The sequence below is a fragment of the Syngnathus typhle genome, linkage group LG10 (genome assembly GCF_033458585.1).
Source record: "Syngnathus typhle isolate RoL2023-S1 ecotype Sweden linkage group LG10, RoL_Styp_1.0, whole genome shotgun sequence".
Taxonomy (NCBI): domain Eukaryota; kingdom Metazoa; phylum Chordata; class Actinopteri; order Syngnathiformes; family Syngnathidae; genus Syngnathus; species Syngnathus typhle.
In genome coordinates this window covers 1,383,394-1,407,014 of record NC_083747.1, presented here as the reverse complement: position 1 = coordinate 1,407,014, position 23,621 = coordinate 1,383,394, and the positions used below count along the sequence as shown (strand labels likewise).

The window sequence follows — 23,621 nt, the reverse complement described above, 5'->3', positions numbered from 1 at the left end:
TGCCGCGCTGTCGCCATCTCCTGGTCAGTTAGTGAAATGCTTTTGCTGATGTTTTTTTTTCTCTCAATTAAAACAAATCAATTAGCCAGTTGGTTTTCTTTATTTAATATCTATTATCAGACAAAACCAAATTGTGAATCAGTCACCTAGGCTATAGCAGAACAAACAATCCATGGTCTTCAGATGCCACGCTGTCGCCATCTCCTGGTCAGCTAGTGAAATGCTTTTGCTGTTTTTTTTCCCTCTCAATTAAAACAAATCAATCAGCCAGTTGGCTTTCTTTATTTAATATCTGATATCAGACAAAACCAAATTGTGAATCAGTCACCTATGAAAGTGAAAAGTGCCACACCCGCCCTCACCCCCACTTTCTGATTGGCTGTTTGATCTGTGACGTCATTCGGACACTTTATTAGGCACACCGCCATTTTCAGGTTCACGAGTGAGCATACGCACGTTATGCCGACATTGATGTTTTAATTTTGTATTTGTTGGATTGTAGTTGCTGGTGTTATTATACCGAATGTGTTTGTGTTTGAATAAAAGGTTGAAAAAAAAATCCATTATGCTGACATTTGTTATTTTGGGGGACACCCACTCATATAACAACCAAATGTCTGATTTTTATGTTTTAATTGACGAATATATATTTTAACAAATGTTTATTAAAATAATAATAAAATAATAATAAAAGTACATTTCAAAAGATTCGTTCACTCACTAACCAACACTAGTCAGTGTCTTTATTTTGGAAAATTAGTACAAAGTCCTGTGTTACAAAACATATCAATAAGTTATGCCACTACTTTAGCACACACACAAGCCACCCAATGAGGGACACGACGGGTACAAGGTTTTCTGCCTTTACGGAATAGTTTCCTCTTGGGGTGAACACCCGGAAGTTGTCTGACGTCACATGGAGGAAATCAAAACAATGACACTCACATAAAAGTGCCTAAAGAGCCATGGATTAGTGTGTGAAAATACATTCTTATTCTACATTTGCTTTGGTCCAGAGAGTTCAGTAGCAAAACTTTAACGCAGGCATTTCATTTTTAAAAAGCACAGAGGATGGCTCGCGCATGAATATATATATATTTTTTTTAGGAAGAACAGTACATGCATCAAATGCATACTCGAGTGCTGGTTGGACCCAATAAAAGCGAGCGAGCCATACTTTGCCAACACCTGCGCTAAAAAGGACGAAGAAACAGTATTTGTATCTCACACACACAACTCAGTACGTTACTTTCTTATCTCACATGCGCAACTTAGTAAGTAGATGTTAGAAATGTAAACCAAACCTGCGCCGCGTTCAACTCTGGAAGTCTTTTCCCGCTGCTGACAGACAGTGCATTGCCATATCCAGTGTGAAAGGTCTCATGCAGCTTACCAAGTTGTGCATGTAACGTATGCGTCGCACAAACAAGTCCGTTATAGCTTGTAAACACAACGCTAAATGAAAAATGATGAGTCGGGTTGTCTCCCAAGTTCCATAAAGAGCTCAAGTACCGCTAATAAATAGTTGTTATACATAACAGCACCCCCTAGAGGTGAACATAGTTGGCAGCAGGTCACATGTTTGCACATGACGTGAACGAGGCAGCGAGGTTTCTCAAAGAACAGTTCTGTCTTTCTGTGAGGATGGGACGATTTTTCCCAGGTCAAGCAGCATACAGGGCGTCAAAGATCAGATCTCAGTCCAGTTTCTCCAAAACCGACGGTACGAAGACCAGACTGAGCTCGCTGCCAAAGTCGCAAACGATGGTGGCGTTGTTGAGGACAAGTAGCTGCCTCACGCCCTGACCGTCGCTACTGGGACCTAAGTAGACTGTCTGGATCAAGTCTCCGTAGTTCAAGTCCCAGAAGGAGACACAGCCCAGACCGCCAGTCACCAGGAGAGAGTCCGAGATCAGACCCAGGCTGGAACCGCAGCCGGCCTCCTGCGAAGGACAACACGTGCACGGGTCAAAGGAAATAAAGGACAGCGCTGCGCACACAAACACACACCTGCTGTATACAGTACAGTTTTCTGCCAGAACTCCGGTCCCACACACAGATCAGGTCATCCAAACCCGAGCTGATAATGCAAAACGGCGCGCACGCCAGGGAGGTGACGTCGCCACGATGACCGTAAACATGGCTGACGCGGTTTCCCGTCAGGACGTCCCACAGGCAGATGGCGCCGTCCTGGCCTCCGCTCGCCAAGACCATTGTCTGAGGAAATAGCAGAACAACAAACATGGACGACAACCGCTGAGGATGTGCGCAGGCACACGCGGCTATGAAATCCCGCAAACAGGAAGTGACCTCATCGATGTAGACAGAGGTGATGCCTGCCGAGTGGCCCTGCAGTGTGAAGAGGCAGCACGAGTCGTCCAGACGATAAACCTGAGAAGCGTACAAACGTTCAGCACATTCGCATAACCCAACCCCCTCCACAAAAAAAAAAAATCCTTACTCGCACGGTATGGTCGTGGCTGCCGGTGACCACCCTGCCGGCGGCGGCCCTCAGCACCGTGATGGGCTTCTGGTGGGCGCACTGCACCGAGCGCGTCAGCTGACAGCTTATGGCGTCCTCGCTGCTGTAGCAGGGCGACGTGGGGACGCCGCTCAGGCAGGGAGTGCCTAAAAAAAAAAAGGTCAGCATTTCGAGGGTGACATTCTTCAACGTGGTCTCACCTCGATACTGAAGCAGAGCGAGAGGTTTGTTGACGTCCAGGCTGAAGAAGTCCAGAGAGCCGTTCAGACGCGCCGCCACAATTCTGGATCAAAGCGACAAACACTTGATGGTGCCTTGAAGTGAAGAAGGGTGGGGCAGCGCGGGCGTACCTGTTGTTGAGGAAGGCCAGCGCCGTAATGCCGGAGGTGCCCTCACTGGTGCACCGCAGGCGGCCATCGGCAGTGTCCCACAGCTACAAACGTGACAGCGTTACACAACTCTCAGGTCTCGCGCATGCGCAGCATCTTGTACACACCTCCAGTTTTCCATTGCTCCGCCCAGCGGCGATGAGATTCCCCCTAAGCTCCAGCGCCCACACGGAGCCGCCGCCGCCCAAGTCCGGGGCCGTCATGTCGTAGGGGTCCCCGAAGCTCGGCTTTGTGCGGCTGCGAGGAGGCGCGCTGGAGGAGGACGGCGAGGACGAGGAGGGGCAGAAGAAGTTAGACGGCGAGGGCGGCTTGTGCGCCGTGTAGGCGTCCGCCACAAGGTCACCGTAGTCAAAACCGTCCCTGAGGGGCCACGACGTGGGGGGGCAAGCCGGCGTGGAGGTGAAGTTGGTTTCGATGAGCGGTGTCAGGTCCGGCTGGTCTTTGAAGAGCGGCGGCCGGCTCGGCGTGATGCGGTGCCTCACTTGGTAGCCCTCGTCCTCGGACAAGCTGTCGCCGCTCAGGGAGGGGTCGGGTTCTTCGTAGCTAAAGTTTAGGATGCACTCCCGACTGCTGTTCCGCCTCAACCTGGATGGTACGCAAGCCGCGTGTTTAGCTGGCACAGTCAAAGTTGGCATCAAATAGCGTTAAAGCTAACATGGCATCGTGGATGGTCACTCAAGTGGCATCGACGGTGGCCCCCAAAAAAAAGTTTCCGTCGAACAAACAAAAAGACTCACCCGTGCTTGGGGATGACGGTCAGGCAGTCTCCTGTCTGAGCATCCCAAACACGAATCTGTCCAGCCAAGCAGCAGCTGGCCAGCAGCATCCCGTCACTGGCCAGACACTCAATGTCCTGCAAGATGTCAAAGCTGAACCATCCAAATTCTCCAGCATAGAAATTCTCTTCTTTCGCACCATGCTGTGACCCCGCAACAGGAGCGGCGAGATCTCGCTGACGGGCGGCCAGTATCCATAGCCGTCGCAAGGCCGGTCCCCTCGGCGCCGGCGCCCGCCGTTCTGGCCGTAGTTTCGCGGGCAGAGAAGCCGGTAGAGACAGAGAAGGAGAAGAACTAGTAGGACGCCGGCCGCCAGGCCCAGCGCCGCCACCCTGCATGGAAGAACAGAATTTTACAGGCGCTCCAACAAGCCAACAAAGTAGTATGTGACGAAAGAAAAAGAAAATTTCAAAATAGGCTTAGGGATTCAAAAACTTGTTGTTCAATGTTCAGTGTGTGCATGCGGGAGTGTCCGGACTGACTTGTAGAGCGTCAGGTCCGTCTGGAGGTCGGCCGCCACCTTGGGAATGGGCGGCATAGGGTGTCGCGTGTCCTGAGGGTGGCGCCCCTCGATGGCTTCCTGAGGGCTCAGGTGAATGGCAACGGGGATGACAGGCAAGATGCTGATATACCTGAAAGGTGGCCACAAGTTACGACTCCCCTCAGGCTTTGCAATCGGTGCTGGTGGTGGTGAACTCACCTCTTGGCTAAAGTGATGTTGTAGTAGCTGAAGAGTGAAGGCCAGTGCCTGAAGGAGAGTCTCCTCCATCCTTCCTCGTCTTCAGTCCCCCAGGTGATCTGGGGTGCGGCCGCGGCAGACTGGGGGACGGGTTCCGCCTTGGAGCCCGCCAGGTCCTGCACTTGGCTGTCAGGCAAGGGCGTCGGGTCCGGCGTCAGGCGGTCAGTGAGGGGGCCGGTCGGGATTCCTCCGCGGAAAATGGGCGCCACCTCCAGGTAGGGGTTGAGACCGCCGCCGCCGCCGTCGTCTCCCAGGGGACTTTGCTCAGACACTTGCGCGGCCAGGTAGGTGCGCACTCCGGCCGGGTCGGTGTAGACCAGGATGCCGATCCAGATCACCGTGCTGACCTGCAGAAAGGACGCTGGAGTTTAGAGTCTGTCCCAGGACCAGTTGCATGTGACCAACTTACCATAATGATGCGATGAGCCAGGTGCGTACGTACCATAATGATGCGATGAGCCAGGTGCGTACGTGCCAGGAAGTAGACCAGTCGCAGCCTCTTGGGAGGACGCTTGGCGGAGGGCTGCAGGTTGACGGTGTGAGGAGGCGGCCTCGGCGGAGACGGCGCCGACCGTGATCGCAGAGGGGAGGGCTTGGGCGCCGGCAGGCTCTCCTCGCTCCGCATGTGGCCATGCAGGTCCGCCAGCTGCAAAGATACTTTTACGGGTTATCGATTCCCGCAAGCTTCTTACGTGGGCGGATGTGCGTACCTCCATGCGGCGGATGTCTATGGACAACACGGTGGTGAAGAAGAACATCTGCAGGAAGAAGTCGGACACAAGACCCACCACGGCAAACAGGCAGAACTCCTACGAGCATCCGTGTGAGTTCACTCAACACGCTTCCGCCAGGTGTTCAATTCCGTAACGGCTTGCAAACCTGGATGGCTGGCACCAGCGTGAAGTATCCAATAAGGATGATGCACAGCTCGGTAGCCATGTTCTTCATGATGGACCAGCTCTCGTTACTCAGGCCTAAAGAGACAAGTTTCAAATGTCCAAGCGTAGCTACGGCGGCAGCATTGCCGGCGGGCCCTACGTACCCTGAGCGATGCGCAGCTTGACCTCCAGATCAACCGGTGTGGACACCACGGATTGGGTGAGGACCAAGACGTTCTCCACACCAATCACCACCACCAGGTATGGAAAGATCTCTCTAAAAGGACACAAGACGTATCCGTTTAAAAGCTAGGCACATTTAGACGAGGGCTGCAACTAGACATTTTCTTAATAAATCAATCAATCCGTCTATTTTTATATTATCATATTATTATGTTATTTATTATATTATTACATTATTATATTTTTAGAATATAAAATTATTTTTTTATTTAAATTTATCCATAATATTTTCCATCCCTTGATTCAAAAACATGACACCATGCCAAATTGTCAGAGCAGAAAACTCAAAAAACAAATTGATTACAATTCAGTTCCTGGTTCGGGCCATAAATATAAAGCAACAAGGCTCAGATCACGTGATCTGCTCTGTCATGATGCCTAAAATTTAGCGGGAAAAACAACGGTCCGCAGTGGCGCGCGTGTTCATTTGCTCCGAGTGAGGCCGTTTGCTCGGATTGGTGGACGACGCTCGTCACGCCACGCCATCTGCTTTTCAGGCATTCTCACCCATTGGACGGATTGCGCACCGTCCATGTCAGGATAGATTTGACTTCACTTATAAACATTGACACAAATCACTGGAAGTAGGCCACTGATAAGCCTTTGTGCGCGTGTGTCTGTGTGTGTGTGTGTGTGCGTCGTACCCTCCGTTGAGAGTGGGCGTGAGGCCAAAGAGCGTACACAGGCCAACCGACATGAGTAGCGAGCTCAGCACGGTAACCACAGCTGCCAGAGCCAGACCCCACTTGGACTTGACCATGTCGATCTTACCTGCAAGGAGGAAGAGGACCACAAGACTTTAATCGACATAATAATAAGTCTCCTCACGTTGCTCTCCAAACAACAACAACAACAACAACAGTGCCCCAAAAGCGACACAGAGAAAACTGACGCGTGGAGAAGTAGATGTAGGCGAAGAGGATGATGTAGGTGGTGACCAGCGGGATGAGCTCGGCCACGCCGATCTCCTCCTTGAAATGCACGTGGACCATGCGCTCGTTCTTCAGGCTGCAGTTGGTGGACGGGTGCAGCTGCTTCAAATGAGCGCGAAGGCTGCTCAGGAACCTAAACACGCAAAATGGGCGAGTTTACAGAGGAATGGCGGCAACCTACGGCAAATTGGTCGATAACTTGAGCCAACGCAGAAGCCACCCAAGCCATCACCTGGCGTCATAGGTGGCCAGCACCATGCTGATGGTGTACGTCACCACTCGCTTCTTGCTGTATCGACCGACGCCTGTGAGCTTCCCGGGAACGCCGAACAGAAGGTCTGGAAGGCACGTCCGTACGTAAAAATCAAGCGCACCCAAACGCGCGCCGCGAGCGTCCGGTTTTGCGACGACCACCTCTGAGCGTGGCCGAGGTGTGCAGGCCTTTGGGCTCGTGCTTCTGGATGGTCTTCAAGGGGTCGGGGTCGGCGTCGAAGAGTTCCCGTTGGTTCTGCCAGTAATTGGCGGGCGAGACCAGCAGGCAGCCGTGCTCCGGCAGCACCGGGCGCATCCGCCGCAAACCCGGCAGCAGCTCGCTCACCTGTAGGCAAAGCGACTCCAGGCTGCGAACGCCCGAGCTGATGACCCCAAGCAAAACAACACACCTTTTGTTAAGACGGGAAGTTCAAGTGTTCCGAAAGGATGGCCGACCTGTCGACGTGCACGTGGTTGCGGATCTCGTCCAACAGGCCGAAGACTCGCCCCAGCGGCGAGCGAAAGACGTCCACCGGCACCAGGCTGTTGTCCCACGGCGACACGGCCGCCTTCAGCAACACTTGCTGGATGTACGCCACCGGAGGTCCCTGGTACTGTGTCAACATCAACATAGCCGCGAGAAGCCAAAAAATGTCAAAAACCATCAGCTGTGCCGTTCGCTCCCATTGACGTCAAATATCGACTTAGACGTAAAAAAAGAAAAAGGGTGGATACCCAGTCAGGTTGTTCACCGAGGTCTCCTCGAGGCTCGTTGGAAGGAACGCTGTAGTCCCGCACGCTCGTGCTGAACTCCACAGGGCCCGTGCCGGGGATGGGGAGCCTCAGTAATGGATAGCTGGCCAGAAAGAGACAAAGTAGTGTCCCACATTGCAAAATGTCCAAGATGGCGGTGTACACACCAGCAGGCGAGGATGCTGACTGAGGTGAAGAGGATGATGAGCACCGGGTAGGTGGCGCACAACAGCCCGTGGCGGTAGAAGGCCGCCGCGATCTTCTCCCTCAGCTGCTCGCGCAGCATCATCGCGCCGGTCGGCGTCAACTCCCAGCCATGTTGGAGAGCGGGGCGCCTAAACAGCAGACGCCGCGAGACATTCAGGTTCCTGCTGAGCATAAGAATAACATTTGTGTGAATATACATCGAAAACCACAAATAATATTCGTCTCTCACACACACACACTTACATGGGTCCGCTCGACTATTCCACAAATCAATTTATCGCCAAGGTCGAGTACTCAGCTAGCTCGAGCCGTGCGTGTTGTTGTGATGGGTGTGCGTCCCATTTATGAAGCAAAAAAAATGTGAGCTGGCAACATTTGCTTAATTGTCACTTGCTATTTAGGTTGCGCCAGCGTGGGCACGTCAAACTACCGAAGAGTGAGACGTGAAAATGAAAATCGGTGTTATAAACTTGCCTGGCTACATTGTACACACTACGTTGCTACTTTAAAGGTGTGTTTGCTTGGCGCGCACGTGTAAGCCGGCGTGCTCGTGTCCGCATTCCTGGATAAACAAAAGACCATGAGAACGCACTTTAGCCATCGTTTTTACTAGCCTGCTGGACTTTTCCATCGTTCAAATTGTACCCCCGCTTCCATATTTTGCTTACATAATATTTTTTAATTATTTTTGGAGATGTTGTTGCCAATTAATGCTGCCAGAACAAATGTTTGTAGAGCCCCCTCCAACAGAGTCCAGTTTGCATCCCGTGACCCCCTTCTAAGTGAGCGAGCAGCCATTGTGTTGAAATCTTTTTAGCACAAGACAGCAAGAATAATAAACAACAATGTCGCACAAACGCCATAACAATACTCGTGGGTAAAGTTCTATCGACAAAAACGATTTGAATCTCTCCATTTGTTTCTCTTTTCAAATGCTTGGGAAGAGGACCTTCAAAAGATCTCACATTTAATCCCAATCTCGATCAAAGACAACATATGAACAATAAAGATGTGCACGGACAAACCCCTCTCACCTCTTTTGGAAAACGTTTCCTAAAACGGCAGCCCTGGAGGAATCGCCAGGTCTCAGCAGCATGACAATTCATTGAGTCATTCAAGGGCGTTGTGCATGCGAGTGCGACTGTCATAGTGACATGAGAAGAGATGTGCTGCCACAAGTGAGAAAGTACTCGGACACACGCTTCCATCCATCTATCAATCATTAAGCCCTCCAACTTCACGTGTAACATTATGTATTCCTCTATAGGCTAACAAATGCACACATACAATTTGTATTTCTAAATATATGCATGAATATTTTTTTAATGGGAGTTTTAAATGGGCAGCGTAAAGCTAACCCCATTTTAAACCGATGAATGTCAACCATCATGTATTCAAATGATCTGGCCGCATCTTAAGCAGAAAGTAGCTGAATTCTTGAGTTACAAGAAGCTCGAAAGGAACCGATGGATGGAGAATACGCACACCAAACGCAGCAGCGTGCAATTTACGCTAATGCTAACGTTACGAGCGAATAATGTTGACTTTACAACTTATCCCAAGTCGTAACATAAAATGCGGTCATGATACGACGTCACTTTTCGTGCTAAAACGATCAAAAATAAATATCAGAAGGAAAGTAAACATGAAGGAAAGACTGCGTCTCAGGTGGGAAAGTTAAGTCAAGTGGGTTAGCATTAGCCTGTTAGCTCTACTCAGGTAACACTATAATATCCTATGAAGTGACATTAAGTAGCCTTACCTGACAGGTCAATTCAATCCACAATGATTTCAGGGTCTGTCTACCTGCCAGCTTTGTTAGCATGTTTAGGCTAGGAAGCTGTTAGCATCCTTAGCATCAACTCATCCCATAGAACACGTTGAGTATATTTACTACCACTTTTCACAGAAAAAGTCAATAATTATGATTAAATAAAATGGTCAATAAAAAGCTCATCAGACTGATTCACGTAAATTTACTCTATATGTTTGCAGATTTATTTTAAAAAAACAACTAAATAGACAAGTACTTGGACAATATTTCTCGTTAAATACATGTCGGTATTGGCACCACTAGCTGCAACAATCTTAAATGAAAACATTGGAGCGATACTTTGTGGACATGCGCGACTAAAGCGTCAATTTAAATGAATTATTTTTTGCTTCTTCTTAAGAACAACACACTCGTCACCAAGCAGCGAGCGGCTCGAAGCGTCAACACTTGCCTGGACAAATGTCACGGTTTCACCACAGCCAATGCCAGGAATAGTGTCGGGTGGTCGATAAAAGCAGCTAAGTGTTGCCCGGCATGTTTTTTTTTTTTTTTTTTTGGCGTGGTCCACAAGGCTGACCTGCACAACCTGAGAGTCCAGTCCACAAAAGCTTGATGCAAGCTCTGCACATTTCTTCCCTGAATCAACCTCAGACCATTGAGCCCACAGCGACGTGCTGTGGCCAACTGGTGTCACTACAATTGTAAAAGACATTTTAAAAACAGTGTTTTTGTTACTGCCTGAAAAGAGTTCAGTTGTATTTAAATTTTAATACTATTTTTCAGTACACACATAATTGTGATGGTTGTACCTTACAGTAAACAAAAAGCCAAAATTTATCATCATCTAAGAAAATAAGAAGTATGATTTTGAATGTATAAATTAGCAGAGGTGGCTAGAGAACAGCGCTGGATGTCCCCGGAGCGAAGAAGGAGGCTCCTCTGTCATGGACTTTATACTGAAAAGTCTTCTTTTTCTGTTGACTGCCAGCTTGTGTCCTCCTGTCGAACACCTCCACCTTAACACAAACATTGTCCAAAAGAGCACTTTCATTGACGAGATAGTGGAGTAGATCTTTTGCACATGAAGCCATGCGTCGCTTTGATAACTCACCTGACCGTGAATGTCCCTGCAATATCCCGTCGGAAGACTTCGTACATGAAGCGCGAGGCTACACTGGTGAGTCAAACCCCTCAGCAGCCTCTCCGAGCCGTCATCACTTTCTACGTCGTCTTCTCCGTCGCAGCGCAGCAGCATCACCACGTTGCCCTGCCGCCAAAGACGAGTCACGGTTTGGAACCTTCGTCTCGGAAACGGACCCACCTTCAGTCGTGAGCAGACGGCGGCGCGGCAGTAATGGCTGAAGTCCAGCACGGCGTCCACGGTGGCGCCGAGACTTAGCAGCAAGCTCACGTCGTCCACCAGCAGCACGGGGGGGCCGTGGCCATCGTTCGCTCCCTCCACTGCGCTCCTGGCATGACTGAAACTGGCGGAAACAAACTGGACGAGACTTTGCAAGCCTGCACTGGGATTCCTGAAGAAGAGATCAGACAGAATGGAAGGCCGTTTATTTCTGAGCAGTCTGTAGAGAAAATTGAATTAAAAATAGTAGTGTTGACATCTACACCTACATCGTGACTGTGATTCTAATTTTAAAGACAGAGAAGGAGAAGGTTTCACCTTAAGAAATCCATGGCCTCACTTCCTTTTCTAGCATCATGCGGATTGAGGATGGACAAGGATTCATTGAGGCCTTCAAGGAACACCAGCTGACCTTTCTCCTTTGCCTGAGACAGACTCACACCCTCAACAGACACAATACAAAATATTAGCGTCCCTTCTGCATCACACGCTCTTTATATTTTGGCTAGTTTACGAAATTTAGCACAGTAATTAAACATATTGATGAATCTAATTAGTAAGTCAATACTCCTTGGAGTGATGTATAGATTAGTAAATGTTATTTAACACAAAACAAGTGGTGTGTGAATTACCAGTCTTTGGCTAACCGCACTGTAGTGACTCAACGACTGCGCCAGGCCCACGAAGCACACTTGACAGCCCGCTGAAATAAAACATGACACTTAAGTAACTTAGCAATGTTGCGAGGCTTCTTATACTCGGTGCTGTCATGTTGCATCATCACGTGTTTCTGTTGACCTCTGAGGTAGAATCCAAGGAAGTGATGAATAAGGAAAGAGGCATCACTCTGCCTGTCAGTCAGCAGCGCAAACTCTCCCTGACAAAAAAAAAAAGTTTTATATATCTCTCAGAAATATATGTGACTTACTTCCACTTTAGCGTCTTACTCTGCTGAAGTGCTCCGGGCTGACGTTCAAGATGCTGTTGAGCTCTGCAAACATCGTTAGCCAAACTAGCACCTAACTAGTCATCACTAGCTACGTGTCATAAACACAAAAACTAGCCAAATGCTTGCTTTAAACCTCACGCTGACACAATGCTCAATACTATTAAGCGTCAGGCTTCATTTGGATTCATTCACTAATAGAAAGAGTCGACATTATCTAGGATTTCATTAGCAGAAGCGTCACGATGCTAACCTTAGCGCTAACCGGGTAGCAGGGGCTGACCAAAGATAGATTCTCAAAAGGAGGATGGCTCACTCTCGCTAAATTACACAAAATCACACAATTAAACATACAAGCTTTTGCGTCGCGTCTGTATTCAGAGAGGATCTTTGAAGTGTTTGGAAACCGACATTATTTATTATTTAGCCATTTTTTTTTCGTAGTTATGTCAGATTTCAGACGACAGACATGATAAAGGAGAGCAAAATGTCCTCCTTGTGTAATGTGATGTAGAGTCAGCAGGGAGCGCTGTTGGGTTCTCAAACATCCATCCATCATACGTATCCAAAATAATAATTAGTACATTGTAGTGTGCGCGTGCATGCGTGCGTGCAGACTGCCCCCCCCCCCCACCCTGGCTCTTTGTGCTCTGTTGGTCATGTGATGCCCAATTGTTGCCATGGCAGCACGACTACTTTGCTTCACTTCTTTCAACTCACATCCTCTACTGTGTGTGTGTGAATAATGGCGCTGTTTGTTTTCTACACGTTACAAAAGTCTTTTCTTGGTCTTCAGACTAAAGTGTTCCTTATGCACCCCAATCCATCCCCCCCCCCCCCCTTTTTATTTATTTGAGGGGACACAAGGGCACCTCGCCCGCCAGTCACCAGCCCCCCCAAAGCTGGCCGCCAGCTAGCTCCCTTCAACCCCCACTAGCAGCACCCTGGGAAGCAGTGGTGACAATAGCGTGTTTTAACGCTTTCATTTCCCAGGCGTGCACAAGAGACCATGCGCAAAGAATGTCGGCCTCGAATGTGTGCACGTGTGCACGCCAATGTATTAAGCGTGGTGTGATGTAGACTGACTACTGTGTGTCTGTGTGCTTGTGTGTGCGTGTCAATGTTTTGAAAGGAGTGTGTGACGTTGCCAGATGCTTTGTGCACATGTGAATGTAAGTGGGCATGTGAGCGCCACTATACCACCTGAATGCTGCTCTATGTGCTGTGTGTGTGTGTGTGTCTGTGTGTGTGTTCATAATGCAAATTTGTTGGGAAAGAACCTCATGAAACAACACGTTGTGTGTGTGTGTGTAAAAAGAGAGTCGACGGCGGCCGGACAGAGGTCATGTTAAAAAGGTTTTATTTCAACAAGTGTCGGAATTGCGTTTGTTGTTCTCGTTGGTTGAAAGAGTAGAAAATTAAAAGAGTAAAAGTACATCAAAGGATTAGAAATGACACCAAAGAAAACAAGACACGTCGTGTTTGAAGTCGATCCATCGATCTGATTTGTTTGCAATATTTAGAAACACTTACTGGATTAGTCAACAAACATCAAAACCTTTCAGTAGCTTTTTCTTTTGACCACGTTTACACACGCTGGAATTCTGGAAATATCTTTACAAAATACAACGATGCAGGCAGGAAAGTGTGCGTGCTTGTGTGTGTGTCTGTATGTGCATGTGTGTGTGTGTGTGTGTGTGCAGTGAAAGAGGTAAGGGGCAGTCAAGTGACCACAGGAAGGTAGTGAAATGATGATAACGGGGCAAGGGGAAAGGGGCGGGGCTGGACGGCAGTGTCAGCGTAGCCGCTTGATGGACCCGTGGAGGGCGGCACGGCGGTGGGGGCGTTGGGGTGGGGGGGGGGGGTCTCGATGGTGAAAAAGTGTATTTTTCACATCATGTTGTTCTGCAGAGAGTTGACCTCTGAGTCGTCGTCGCCCAGCAGCTTGTGGTTGTCGTGTTTGGGCGTCAGCGCGTTGTGGATGTTGAGGGCGTCGTCTTCCTTGGGCGGGGCCTTCACTGGCTCCTCCAGCTTGTTGTGGGAATTAGGATCATCCTGACCAATGAGGAGGAGCGGCGCCAATGGGGGAAGGCAGAACTTGGTATTAGAACAAAGACTTCAGCTCCAACCGTAACGTGCGGTCGGTCGACTCTCTAAACGCTATCGGTGATACAATGCGTGTAGCATTGCGTAACACCTGTTCGATGTTACAACGCGTGTGACATTGCGTAACATGCTTACGGTCTAAAACGTGAGCCAAGAAAAATGTAATGCCTGTCATGTAAGACTCGCTATGCCATGTGACACACGTAACGTCACGTGTCATGCGTCATGTAATGTGTCCAACATTATGAAACACTCGTAACATAACCATGACCTTGTCGTCGCTTGTGAGGTCATCAAGACGTTACCGTCGTTACGAGGAATTTTACACGAAACAATCAAGTCTTGTAACACGAGTCAAATGAATGCCATGTAACGTGTGTGTGTGTGTAATGCATGTACCGTATGTAACGAGTGAACCATTATCACGTAACACGTCTTGTATGCGTACACAAAATCACATCCGCTTCGATATGTTTTGTGTACACGTGACTTCATGTGACACTTTTAGACATCGTCGCACTTCTCATCGTCATTGTGACGCTACCCATGTACCGTTCGGTATGTAACAGGTGTGACATGTACCGGTACCTACCAAGTGTGTAACATCTCGTGTCCATTTTTATTAAGAGTCGTTTTGTACCATCTGTAACATCACGTCTAAGATGTCACACATGTATGTAACATCGGGTAACCTTTATAATGTTGGAGAGGGGTGTGGCAGTGTAAAGTGTCTTCTCCATGTGTGTTATTGCTTATTACATTTTTGCTGCATGAATACAACCCACCCCCGCCCATCAGCCTCCCTCAACCCAGTCAAACAACCCAGGAGGCACATGCACATCCACATGCAACAGCTTTAGCAACCCCCAAACCAAATTCTTGTCACTTATGAAATATTGACTCATGCAGATACCCCGTACTCAACCCCCCTCCCTCCCCCAGCACTGTTTGGCCTCCAAGTGAACACTTGGGTTGCTCCTCAGAGGTCTCCTGTGGATACAGAATGGCTCAAGGACTGCTTTTGATTCACTTTCATGGTCGGCAGCAATACACACACACACGCACTCTCACACACACACACACACACACACACACTGTCGGAAATAAAAGTGTTACATGTGTGTCGCGTGACAAAAAGTGGATTTACCGGCTAGATCGTAACTTCGGGCAGGACGTGCGGGTACGTGACTTCCATGGTTACGGGGTACGAGCCTTCTTTCCTCCCGTCAGCGTGAAACTGGAAAACGTTTTGTGTTTTGTTGGGTTTGGTAGTGGGTGCATGTGGGTGGCGGTGGTGGTGTAGGGGGGGAGCTGGGTTTGGCGGTAGGGTGGGAGGCACAGAATCACGAGGGGTTTCCAGCGTTTTGTCTTTTTTTTTCTTTTGCGGGAAGGGGTGGGGGAACAGAGATAAAAACGTTTTGATGGTGATGATGATGAAGGCACACGCACACTTTGGCCAGACCAACGACCCCTCCGCCCCTATCCCCCAAATTGGATCTTTAGGTTTGCTTTATTTATGTTCAATTGCACGCTGATGCTTTTTTTCATTCAATAATAGGTTATCTAGATTATTAGTTGGAGGTTGTTAGAGAACCTTCCATCCTGTGCACGTCCTTCACAATCCTTCACGTTGACTTCCATCTTGTTTCTCTTGATTTCCTGCTGACTTCCTTCTTACTTGATGCTCACTTTCTCCTGACTTCCTTCATACCTTCTACTCACTTCCTGTTTACTTTCCCGCACACCTTCTCATTTCATATTTGGTCATGATGGCACATTTTTGTGTGTGTGTTAGTGCAGTGACAGTTGAGGTGATTTATTGATTGATTTAGCTATTGATTGGTTGATTGACAGGTGTGTTTAGGAAGGTGTTGAGGGCAGGGCTTCACGGACACCGTGGTGGGACGAGGGGGGGGCGAAGGGGATTATGGTCTTACCTCGCAGTCGGACTCCTCTTTGGTCTTACACTCCCACGTATATCTGCTCATGGTTTTCTGAGGGGAGGGGGGGTTCAAAGGTTACACTCCTCAAAAGCAGTAAAGGCATTGCTGTCATGGCGACGGAGCGAGAGACAAAAGATGTGGCCATTATAGCCAGTGGGACGAGGCAAAGAAGAAGTGAAGAAAGCGGCGCTAATGCTATGCTAATTAGGTTCATGTTAGCTCATGCTAATGAATGTAGTTAATCCGTTTTTAATCGCTTTCATGTTTAATGGTTCTTATATTTACTGTATCTATGGCTCGTGTTTGAGCTTCAGATGCTAACAACGTAAATGGATTCGTTTGTTTTGATGGATTAAACGCAATGTCCGTTTGATGCTAGTCATGTGAAATAGCCTAACTAGCTGGAGTTATATTAAATATGAAACAAATGTTTGTTAGCAATGAAACATCAATGAATTCTATTTTTAGTGTTTCAGTTGGTGCAGCTTTTATGCGACAGTAATATGACTTTTTGGGAATGTTGTGAGGGAAAGAAAATTTGGGGGAGATGCGATGAAGATTTTGTTTTTTAGTTGGTTTTGTGTGCGAGGGTTGTGAAAGTGTTCTTTGTTGCCTTTGCTTGGAAAGTTAGCAAGGACAGTACAGTAACTATGGGTTGCTAGATTAAGGAAAAACACCCACGGCAATTTGTTGTAGTGCTCAACTAGGCTAAAGTAATTCCGTGTACTAACAGGAACGGGCCCAAAAATAACATGACAACTTGCTAGCATTTCATGTTTCTCTCACATTTTTTTCTCCTGACACAACCTATGATCCCATCATGCTAAGCTAATGCAGCTAATACTAGCTACTCTCGTTTCCATGTGTTAAGGTTGTGTTCTTTGTTGAGTTTGCTTGAAAAGTTAACAGAGAGCAAAAGCAGTGATGGGCTGTTAGAGGCGGTACCACTTCTAACTAAATGTAGACCAAAAAAAAAAAAACACACCGAGTAATTGTAGCTCAAAGTTAAGCTAAGAAGAGCTGACTGAGCTCGATGAATGGCGTAAAAAACATTCTGAATAGAACAGAACACATTAGCGTGACTCGTTTTTTTGTTTCTGACGCCATCCTCCGATCCCATCATGCTAGGGTAATGCTATGCTAACAGCTAACCATGCTACAGGTACTGTAGTGTTGCATCTCAGATGTTTATCCTGATAGGCACCACACCGGACGATATCACCCGCCCCTCCCTCCGCTTGCCCCGCCCACTCTCAGGATAAACAAGACAGTTTGTTAGCGTAGCAGAGCTGCAGTGGCGGGCAAGGCCAGCAGGTGGCGCATGCCCGACCATGACTTACCGAGCAGAGAGGTGAGCAGAGATCATAGGTCGGAGACAAAGATGGCTGCGGCGGGAGGAATGAAGAATTGCGGGAAGGAGGTGGGGGGCTTGTGTCGTAATTGCTAATTGTTTTAAAGAGGAGGGATTCAATATGGCACCTCTCAGAGGATCTTCAAAAATGAATGTTACTGATGAAGATGGCCTCACAAAAACTGACAGCCATTTGGATATTTTCACTTGCTGCCGCCTGAGCTTGCATCGACATCAATGGCCGATTTATTTGGACGGAACCACTGAATGCACTGACTCCTTCAAAATGTCATCATTTCTCAGGTGTCCCCCCGCAATCCATCCCCCTCTCGCGCCTCCCCCCTGGCCTCAGACTGAGTCTCTCTACTTGGGGGTACTCATGCCCATGCGTCGGGAAGGGGGAGGGGGTAGGAAAAGGGGAGTAGTCAGATGCAGAAAAAGGGAAGAAGAGAGCGGCGGGAGCACGTTACCTGACAGATAATGTTATCATAGTAAGCCAATGCACGGGCATGGGGGGCGTTAGGAGGGGTGTCGCACAGTTTCCTTACGTTTGGGTGGGAGCCCTCAGCGATGGTGGACAGCGAGAAATTATCATTGTGAGCCTCCGACGTGGGCCGGTACTTACTGCAGGGCGGCACGCAGCAACCGGGAAAGAAGAAGAAGAAGGAGGAGGAGGAGGAGGAGGAGGAGGAAGAAACGGGAGAAGGAAAGAGAGCAAGAGAGAAGAAGCAAACTTTTCATCTGGGATGCAAACATCAACATCTTCTACACCAGAGCACGACAAGTGCCGCCATCATTCAAATTCACCTGTGTAGCAGATTAAAAATTTGATGAAAATATTATTGCAATTATTTGTTCTGTATTTTTATTTTAGATATTTTTTAAATGATTTGTTAGCATTGAGCTGACTTTTTGTAGAGCTTCCTTCCTTCCTTCCTTCCTTCCTTCCTTCCTTCCTTCCTTCCTTCCTTCCTTCCTTCCTTCCTTCCTTCCTTCCTTCCTTCCTTCCTTCCTTCCTTCCTTCCTTCCTTCCTTCCTTCCTTCCTTCCTTCCTTCCTTCCTTCCTTCCTTCCTTCCTTCCTTCCTTCCTTCCTTCCTTCCTTCCTTCCTCCTCACTTCTCCTGCTTCCTTCCTTCTTCCTACCGTCTCACTTCCTTCATGCTTCCGGCCTCCTCACTTGCGCCTCTTTCCCTTCTTCCTCAATGGCCTCCATCTCTGGATTCTGGATGAGATTGTCGTCTCTCCATCCCCCCTGCAAGGCCCCCTCCTTCCTTCAAAGTTGCACAGCTGCATGTAGGTCAGCCCCCCCCCACCACCACCACCACCACCACCCCCCTCTCCGACTGCCCTACTTTCAGCTGGATGCAGCGAAGCTATGACATCATCTTTTCTCTTTGTCAAAATGTCTCCTGGCTAGCCGCGTCTCCTCGCCATCATGGCCTTCATCCTCCTCCTCCTCATCATGTTCCCCCCCCGCAGTGCCATCATCACCCCACCCATCTCCCATTGGTCTAAAATTATCCCCCCTAGCGTGGGAGCTGGCGTCGACGACCGAGCTCTTCGCCACTTTGCATTTGCATGTTCGATTCCAGCGAGCTCCCGTCGGGTCGCCATGGAGACGGCTGCTAAAACACTCGGCCAAGCGTCAGCGCAGAAACACCCCCCCCCCCCCCAGTCGTCTCAACTCCCCCCGTCTCAGTCATCATTTTGCATTCAGTCCACCTCCTCTGCCATCCATCCTCCTCCGCACCCCGCCATCTTCCTCTCACATCTCGCCAAAGTGAATTAGAAGAAGAAAAAGGAGACACCATTTTATCACCTAGCAGAGTCTACAGAGCGTGCATCAATATGGACACCTAGTCCTCAACCACCGTTGCAATATCTATTTTCTTTTTTTCCTTCCAACCCAGTTAATATCTTTGACGTCCGTTGCCGTCAATGGCACCCAATGAGTTCATTGTAATTTCCATACACCTAAAGTTTATGGCCACCTCACCTGCGTCTGCGCAGCTTCTTATTTTCAGTCTTGAGTACGTGGAGCTTCTTGGCGAAGCAGACCACCATCATAAAAAGCAGCAGGACCACCACGGCCGACGCACCGACCGCCAAACACATGACCTGGAACTCCGTCACCACCGCCTCGCAGCGGGCACCTTTGTGCCAGATGTAGTCTTGAACGTTGCACCTGGAGGACAAAGGGATGCTCATCATCAGAAGATACTCTGCCTGACCTCCGTGACGACATATATAGCGTAACACCGACGTCATGCTAACACGTGTTACACTGCTAACGCGCCTCCAGTGAATTGCATTAGTGTTAACACAGCGACCTGTTACGTGGTCACCATGACGACACGTGTGTTGTCATGTGTGGCCATGAGAGCATGAATGCAGAGTCGCTGACAAAGAAGGTTTACGTAAGAGTGGTGCCGAGGGGCTTTCAAGTAGAGAGTGGGGGACGTGCTGGTTGTCACGGCAACTCAGCCTGAGCACCACAATCTTTCTCATTCCATTACATCTAGAAAAAAATTATACATTTGACGCGTTTCTTCCACTTGGGCCAACTTGCTGCTTCCCCAGCCCCGCCCCCATCCGCCCTCCCCTCTCTTAGGCTCCGCCCCCAGTGACCACCATGACATCAGTCCAAACTGTAATAAATAAAAAAAGAGTGTTAACTTGAAATGAAGGAATACTGTCGCTTTATTTCGTAAGCTCCATAACACACTGGAGCACGCAATGTTTGCGTGTCTGTGTGTGTCTCCAGTGGAACGTGTCAGCCATCTTTGGCAACAACAAAAGTTGTGTGGGCGCACGCACATGCGTGCGTGTGTCTTTTGTCGTAACCACGCTGGCAGTCGTAACTCTCTTGTGTCTTTGACCTGTGAACCCATTGACTGGAAGTGAACCCTAACACACACAGCGTGTGTGTGTGTGTGTCCGTGCAGTTGGTTTTATTATTGTGCCTGTGTTTCCATGAAATGTAAAATGGATACACACTGCATGCAAACTTAATTATATCAAGCTGCCGGACACACACGCACGCACGCACGCACACACACGAGCGTGCTGGCAATGCTGTAAAGTTGTGACTCATTGAATTTGTGCTCCACCTCTGCATGTTTCTCATCTGTTGTCTTTCTTTTTCCAAAATCAAACGCCTCAGCAAATACAGTACGTGTGACGACGGGTGCGTGTATTACCTGCAGAATGTTCCGGCGTCTTCGAGTAAGTAACATTGCCCTCCATTATAGCAGAAGTTGGGGTCAAAGTCACATGGGGAGCGACAAGTAGCATTGACCATCTGGTAGCCCGGGCGACAGCCGCCCATCCCGTCGGAGCCGTCGGCGGGGGTGGCGCGCCGGGGGCCGTTCGGCAGGTAAGACGCGGGACCCGCCGACTTGGGTCGAGCCGGGGGGTCGCCGTTTTCGGTGGTGGTGTCGGGGTACTCGTCGGCGGTGGGGGACACCCCGTCCTCGTACGGGGTCAGGTAGTCGTAGCTGTCAGGCATGGCCCAGGACGTCGGGTCGCCGCCCTGGAGCTCGTGAGCCAGCGAGGAGGTGGGTCGCGGGGCCAAGTCTAGGTTACGTCCACGGGAGGCGGGATCGAAAAAGTCCACGTGGAGGACGTCGGCGTTGGTCGCCGGAGGGGGGCCGGAGGACGGTCGGTCCAGGTCGAACACGGCCGTGTCTCTGACGTTGATCCACGGCGGATCGGTACGCGCCGGAGGCTCCTCCTCCACGACGTCGGCTGGCAGACGGTTGCCGAGTAACAGCAGCTCCGTCTCCGCCGAATCCAGGCTGATCTGAGATGGCGAGGTCGTACCGCCTACTTCCGGCGCTAACATGCCGCTGCTTAGCTCCTCCTCCTCACCGCTGCCGCGGGCCACGCGGCCCACCCTGGGTGTCACAGTGTTGACGGAACCATTTCCCATGGTGACGGCACGGCTGACATCGGCGGGACCCTCCTGCTCGCTCAGCGGGACGGTCCCGTTTGGGGAGGCGGCCAGCTCGGTGGTGTTGGTCGCCGTGACGACTCCTGAAAACACACACAAATAGGAGTTGAAGTCTTGCGCTGACACACGCACACACTTGGGAATGACATCACGTCACACGTGAGGAATTATGGGATGGATTAAAGGAGTGGTTGACTAATGCACTCCAACACTCGACAGTCCAGATTAAAGATTAGCACGGACACCATCATCAGTTTCAACACACACACAGAAAAAGACGCTAAATACACACACGCCAAAAACAATATAACACAATACGTGCATAAAGAATCAAAGCTCTGGAAAGTGGAAAGTTTTGCCTCCTCCAAATGGAGTCAGTCAATTTGGATCGTTCTCCGTTTCCAAATGTTTTGATATTGTGGAAATGAGAACGTCGTCAACACAAAGCTGAGCCCTTTCTTTTTTTTTTTTTAATTGGGGTTTTTGGTGGCAGCCGCAGATGGCGCAGCGTTTCTCCATCCAGCTGGATCAGCAGCATCTGTTGCCATGGAAATGCATCTTTCACATCCCGTCACACACGCAAAGCTGAACATCTGTGTGTGGTATCGGAGCTTTTGTTTGTTGTCATTTTTCAGTTCATTATTGAGGTCATACAAAGGTTGAGTCCTGGAAGACATCCCACGATAGGCAGACCTGACTATTCGATGCCTGTGGCGTGAGACGGCTGCATCCCTGCACACTGCTCCATCACAACTACGTGAAGAGGTGCAGTTTCCACGGCAACGGGCCGCTTCCTGCGGCGGGATGCAGATGCTTTGAGTTCATCGGGTTCTTTTGCAGAGTGCTGAGAAGAAGGAGCGGAGCGGGCACAGGTGTGGCAGTGACACTCACACACACATCCCATGTCTGTTAGCATGCGGCTAATGTACGACCGAAACAACTTGGCTTAAAATTGGAGTCAACTGCATTCACACCCACACACTTATTGAATCACTTACTAAATCACTTAATCATCCGTTCATTAAGTCCCATTCACACATAATAATTGCAAAGTTAAATAGAAAATAATTTACAGTCAAATCATGAGACATTTTTAGCCTCTGTCAAATACTAAATCATTTACTGAGCCCCTTGAGTCACTTATTGCGTCAGAGTCACATTTGAAATGAAATAACTATTTAAAATGAACAGTAAACAATTTCAAGATGCTGAGCATCTCGTGCACGCGCATGTGGTTATTTAATAAGCGCGCTCGCTCGGCTCGGTTGGCAGACAAAGAGGCCGTCGTCGCGCTTTGGTGTGTATCAGAATGTCCGTGCGCGCGTGTGTGAGCGCCCCCCCTCCCCTCATGCATTATTCATGCGCACGCTAATCTGCGCCTCGCCTCTTTGTGCCGTGCGTGTGCACGCCGACACGTCCCGCGGCGCCCTGGCGCGCGCACGCACGCCATGCTGACCTGATTTCAAGCGTACTAGTAAGCGAACATCTGTCTCGTGATGTGACCTCGTTTCCCGTGCGCGTGCGGAGCGAAGGCCAATACAGACACTCGTTGACAAGCAGCTGACGCGCGCGCGCGCGCGGGGGCCACAACGGCGTCCTCTTACCGTGCACGGAGATGAAGTGCAACAGCAGCAGCGAAAAGAGTGCTCGCGCCATCCGCGTGCGTCGGCGGCAACTTCCCGTGCACGAGCTGGGCTCCATGCTCGGCGTGCACGCGCAGTCCACAGTACAGGAACGTGCGCGTGAAGAAGACGAAAAAGAAGAGGAAGAGGAGTCTTCTTCATTCAGCAGCATCGCCCCTCGGTTTGGCTCGGCTCGGCTCAGTTTGGCTCACGGCTCCATCTCCTCCAGCCGCGCGCGGTGATGCGTACAGGGACTTCGCTCGCTCGCTCGGTCCGCTCCGGCTGGGCTCGCTAACAGTGGCGGGAATGAAAGAAGACGACAAGCAGAGAGAGGAGAGAAGTGAGAGAGAGAGAGTGAGTGAGAGAAAGGCAGGGGCGGAGAGGGAGGGGGACGAGGGAGGACGGGGTTGTTTGGTCCCCTCTTCCTCCTCCCCCTCCTTTAAACCTCCTCATCCGCCCCCCCTCCCCTTCCCAAAATTTGAGTGACAGCTTTGTTGCTTCTGTTTTTTTGGGAGTGTTTCTCCACTATTTGGAAGATTATTTTGGGGGTAGCGGGGGGCTATTTATAAATTGGTATTTATTCTGGAGTGCACATGGCGGTGGTGTCAGCACTAATGAGACCCCCCCCCCCAATATCCAAGGTGTGTGTTACTTTGTGTTGTTTCTTTTCTGTTGTATTTGCTAACCAGAGCAGAAGTAATTCTTGCTTGGCCCCCCCTCACGTCTGCTGCGCCTCCCCCACCCAAAAACACACACCAACAACCATGACAAACACACAAACATGCACACATTTTTAACCAGTGGTGCTTAAAGTACTCTCAAAAGTACTTTATTCAAAAGTACTTGACTTGAATGTGATACTTATTACCCATGCATATTTTTTTCCCCCCAAAATGCTGCCTATTTACTAAAACCC

The 23,621-nt window shown here is 49.4% G+C and overlaps 3 protein-coding genes across 12 annotated transcripts; all 3 read right to left on the bottom strand.

Moving 5' to 3' along the window:
- Positions 1 to 708: 708 nt before the first annotated feature.
- Positions 709 to 10,019, bottom strand: scap (SREBF chaperone). 7 transcript variants are annotated; one of them, XM_061289002.1, is made up of 23 exons: positions 9,877 to 10,019; positions 7,612 to 7,812; positions 7,427 to 7,547; positions 7,148 to 7,305; positions 6,854 to 7,074; positions 6,672 to 6,777; positions 6,400 to 6,572; positions 6,152 to 6,278; positions 5,429 to 5,541; positions 5,266 to 5,360; positions 5,097 to 5,195; positions 4,829 to 5,032; positions 4,348 to 4,733; positions 4,130 to 4,279; positions 3,787 to 3,979; positions 3,609 to 3,724; positions 2,979 to 3,456; positions 2,833 to 2,915; positions 2,683 to 2,765; positions 2,462 to 2,628; positions 2,311 to 2,391; positions 2,011 to 2,217; positions 709 to 1,943 (listed from the first exon to the last, which is right to left on the bottom strand). In XM_061289002.1, the coding sequence occupies exons 2-23, from the start codon at positions 7,731 to 7,733 to the stop codon at positions 1,698 to 1,700; spliced, it is 3,729 nt and encodes a 1,242-aa protein (XP_061144986.1). In that variant the 5' UTR covers positions 7,734 to 7,812; positions 9,877 to 10,019; the 3' UTR covers positions 709 to 1,697. The 7 variants fall into 7 exon arrangements, with proteins under 7 accessions (XP_061144986.1, XP_061144988.1, XP_061144987.1 ...); XM_061289004.1 differs by having other exon boundaries at positions 7,612 to 7,815; positions 9,877 to 10,017; XM_061289003.1 differs by lacking the exon at positions 9,877 to 10,019 and adding an exon at positions 9,414 to 9,801.
- A 154-nt stretch (positions 10,020 to 10,173) lies between these two features.
- Positions 10,174 to 12,039, bottom strand: elp6 (elongator acetyltransferase complex subunit 6). 2 transcript variants are annotated; one of them, XM_061289006.1, is made up of 7 exons: positions 11,733 to 12,039; positions 11,584 to 11,662; positions 11,418 to 11,488; positions 11,104 to 11,228; positions 10,747 to 10,957; positions 10,537 to 10,692; positions 10,174 to 10,441 (listed from the first exon to the last, which is right to left on the bottom strand). In XM_061289006.1, exons 1-7 carry the CDS (start codon positions 11,784 to 11,786, stop codon positions 10,319 to 10,321), a joined length of 819 nt encoding a protein of 272 aa, XP_061144990.1. In that variant the 5' UTR covers positions 11,787 to 12,039; the 3' UTR covers positions 10,174 to 10,318. The 2 variants fall into 2 exon arrangements, with proteins under 2 accessions (XP_061144990.1, XP_061144991.1); XM_061289007.1 differs by having other exon boundaries at positions 10,837 to 10,957.
- Positions 12,040 to 13,576: 1,537 nt separating this feature from the next.
- LOC133160690 (chondroitin sulfate proteoglycan 5-like) lies at positions 13,577 to 23,564 on the bottom strand. Of its 3 annotated transcripts, XM_061288595.1 has the most exons (6): positions 22,688 to 23,564; positions 20,332 to 21,166; positions 19,128 to 19,316; positions 17,680 to 17,755; positions 15,775 to 15,831; positions 13,577 to 13,786 (listed from the first exon to the last, which is right to left on the bottom strand). In XM_061288595.1, exons 1-6 carry the CDS (start codon positions 22,875 to 22,877, stop codon positions 13,622 to 13,624), a joined length of 1,512 nt encoding a protein of 503 aa, XP_061144579.1. In that variant the 5' UTR covers positions 22,878 to 23,564; the 3' UTR covers positions 13,577 to 13,621. The 3 variants fall into 3 exon arrangements, with proteins under 3 accessions (XP_061144579.1, XP_061144580.1, XP_061144581.1); XM_061288596.1 differs by lacking the exon at positions 15,775 to 15,831; XM_061288597.1 differs by lacking the exons at positions 15,775 to 15,831; positions 17,680 to 17,755 and having other exon boundaries at positions 13,595 to 13,786; positions 22,688 to 23,418.
- Positions 23,565 to 23,621: the final 57 nt, after the last annotated feature.

Coding starts and splice junctions, on each gene's coding strand:
- LOC133160690 (XM_061288595.1), bottom strand. CDS start 22,877: ATGCTGCTGAATGAAGAAGACTCCTCTTCCTCTTCTTTTTCGTCTTCT. Junction 19,317..20,331: donor GACGCCGGAACATTCTGCAG/GTAATACACGCA, acceptor TTTGTCCTCCAG/GTGCAACGTTCAAGACTACA. Junction 15,832..17,679: donor CTGAGGGCTCCCACCCAAAC/GTAAGGAAACTG, acceptor CCCTCCCCTCAG/AAAACCATGAGCAGATATAC.
- scap (XM_061288997.1), bottom strand. CDS start 8,747: ATGCTGCTGAGACCTGGCGATTCCTCCAGGGCTGCCGTTTTAGGAAAC. Junction 6,778..6,853: donor CACCTCGGCCACGCTCAGAG/GTGGTCGTCGCA, acceptor CGTGCCTTCCAG/ACCTTCTGTTCGGCGTTCCC. Junction 3,725..3,786: donor TGTTGCGGGGTCACAGCATG/GTGCGAAAGAAG, acceptor GACATCTTGCAG/GACATTGAGTGTCTGGCCAG.
- elp6 (XM_061289006.1), bottom strand. CDS start 11,786: ATGTTTGCAGAGCTCAACAGCATCTTGAACGTCAGCCCGGAGCACTTC. Junction 11,229..11,417: donor GTGCGGTTAGCCAAAGACTG/GTAATTCACACA, acceptor GTGTCTGTTGAG/GGTGTGAGTCTGTCTCAGGC. Junction 10,958..11,103: donor GAGGCCATGGATTTCTTAAG/GTGAAACCTTCT, acceptor TCTCTTCTTCAG/GAATCCCAGTGCAGGCTTGC.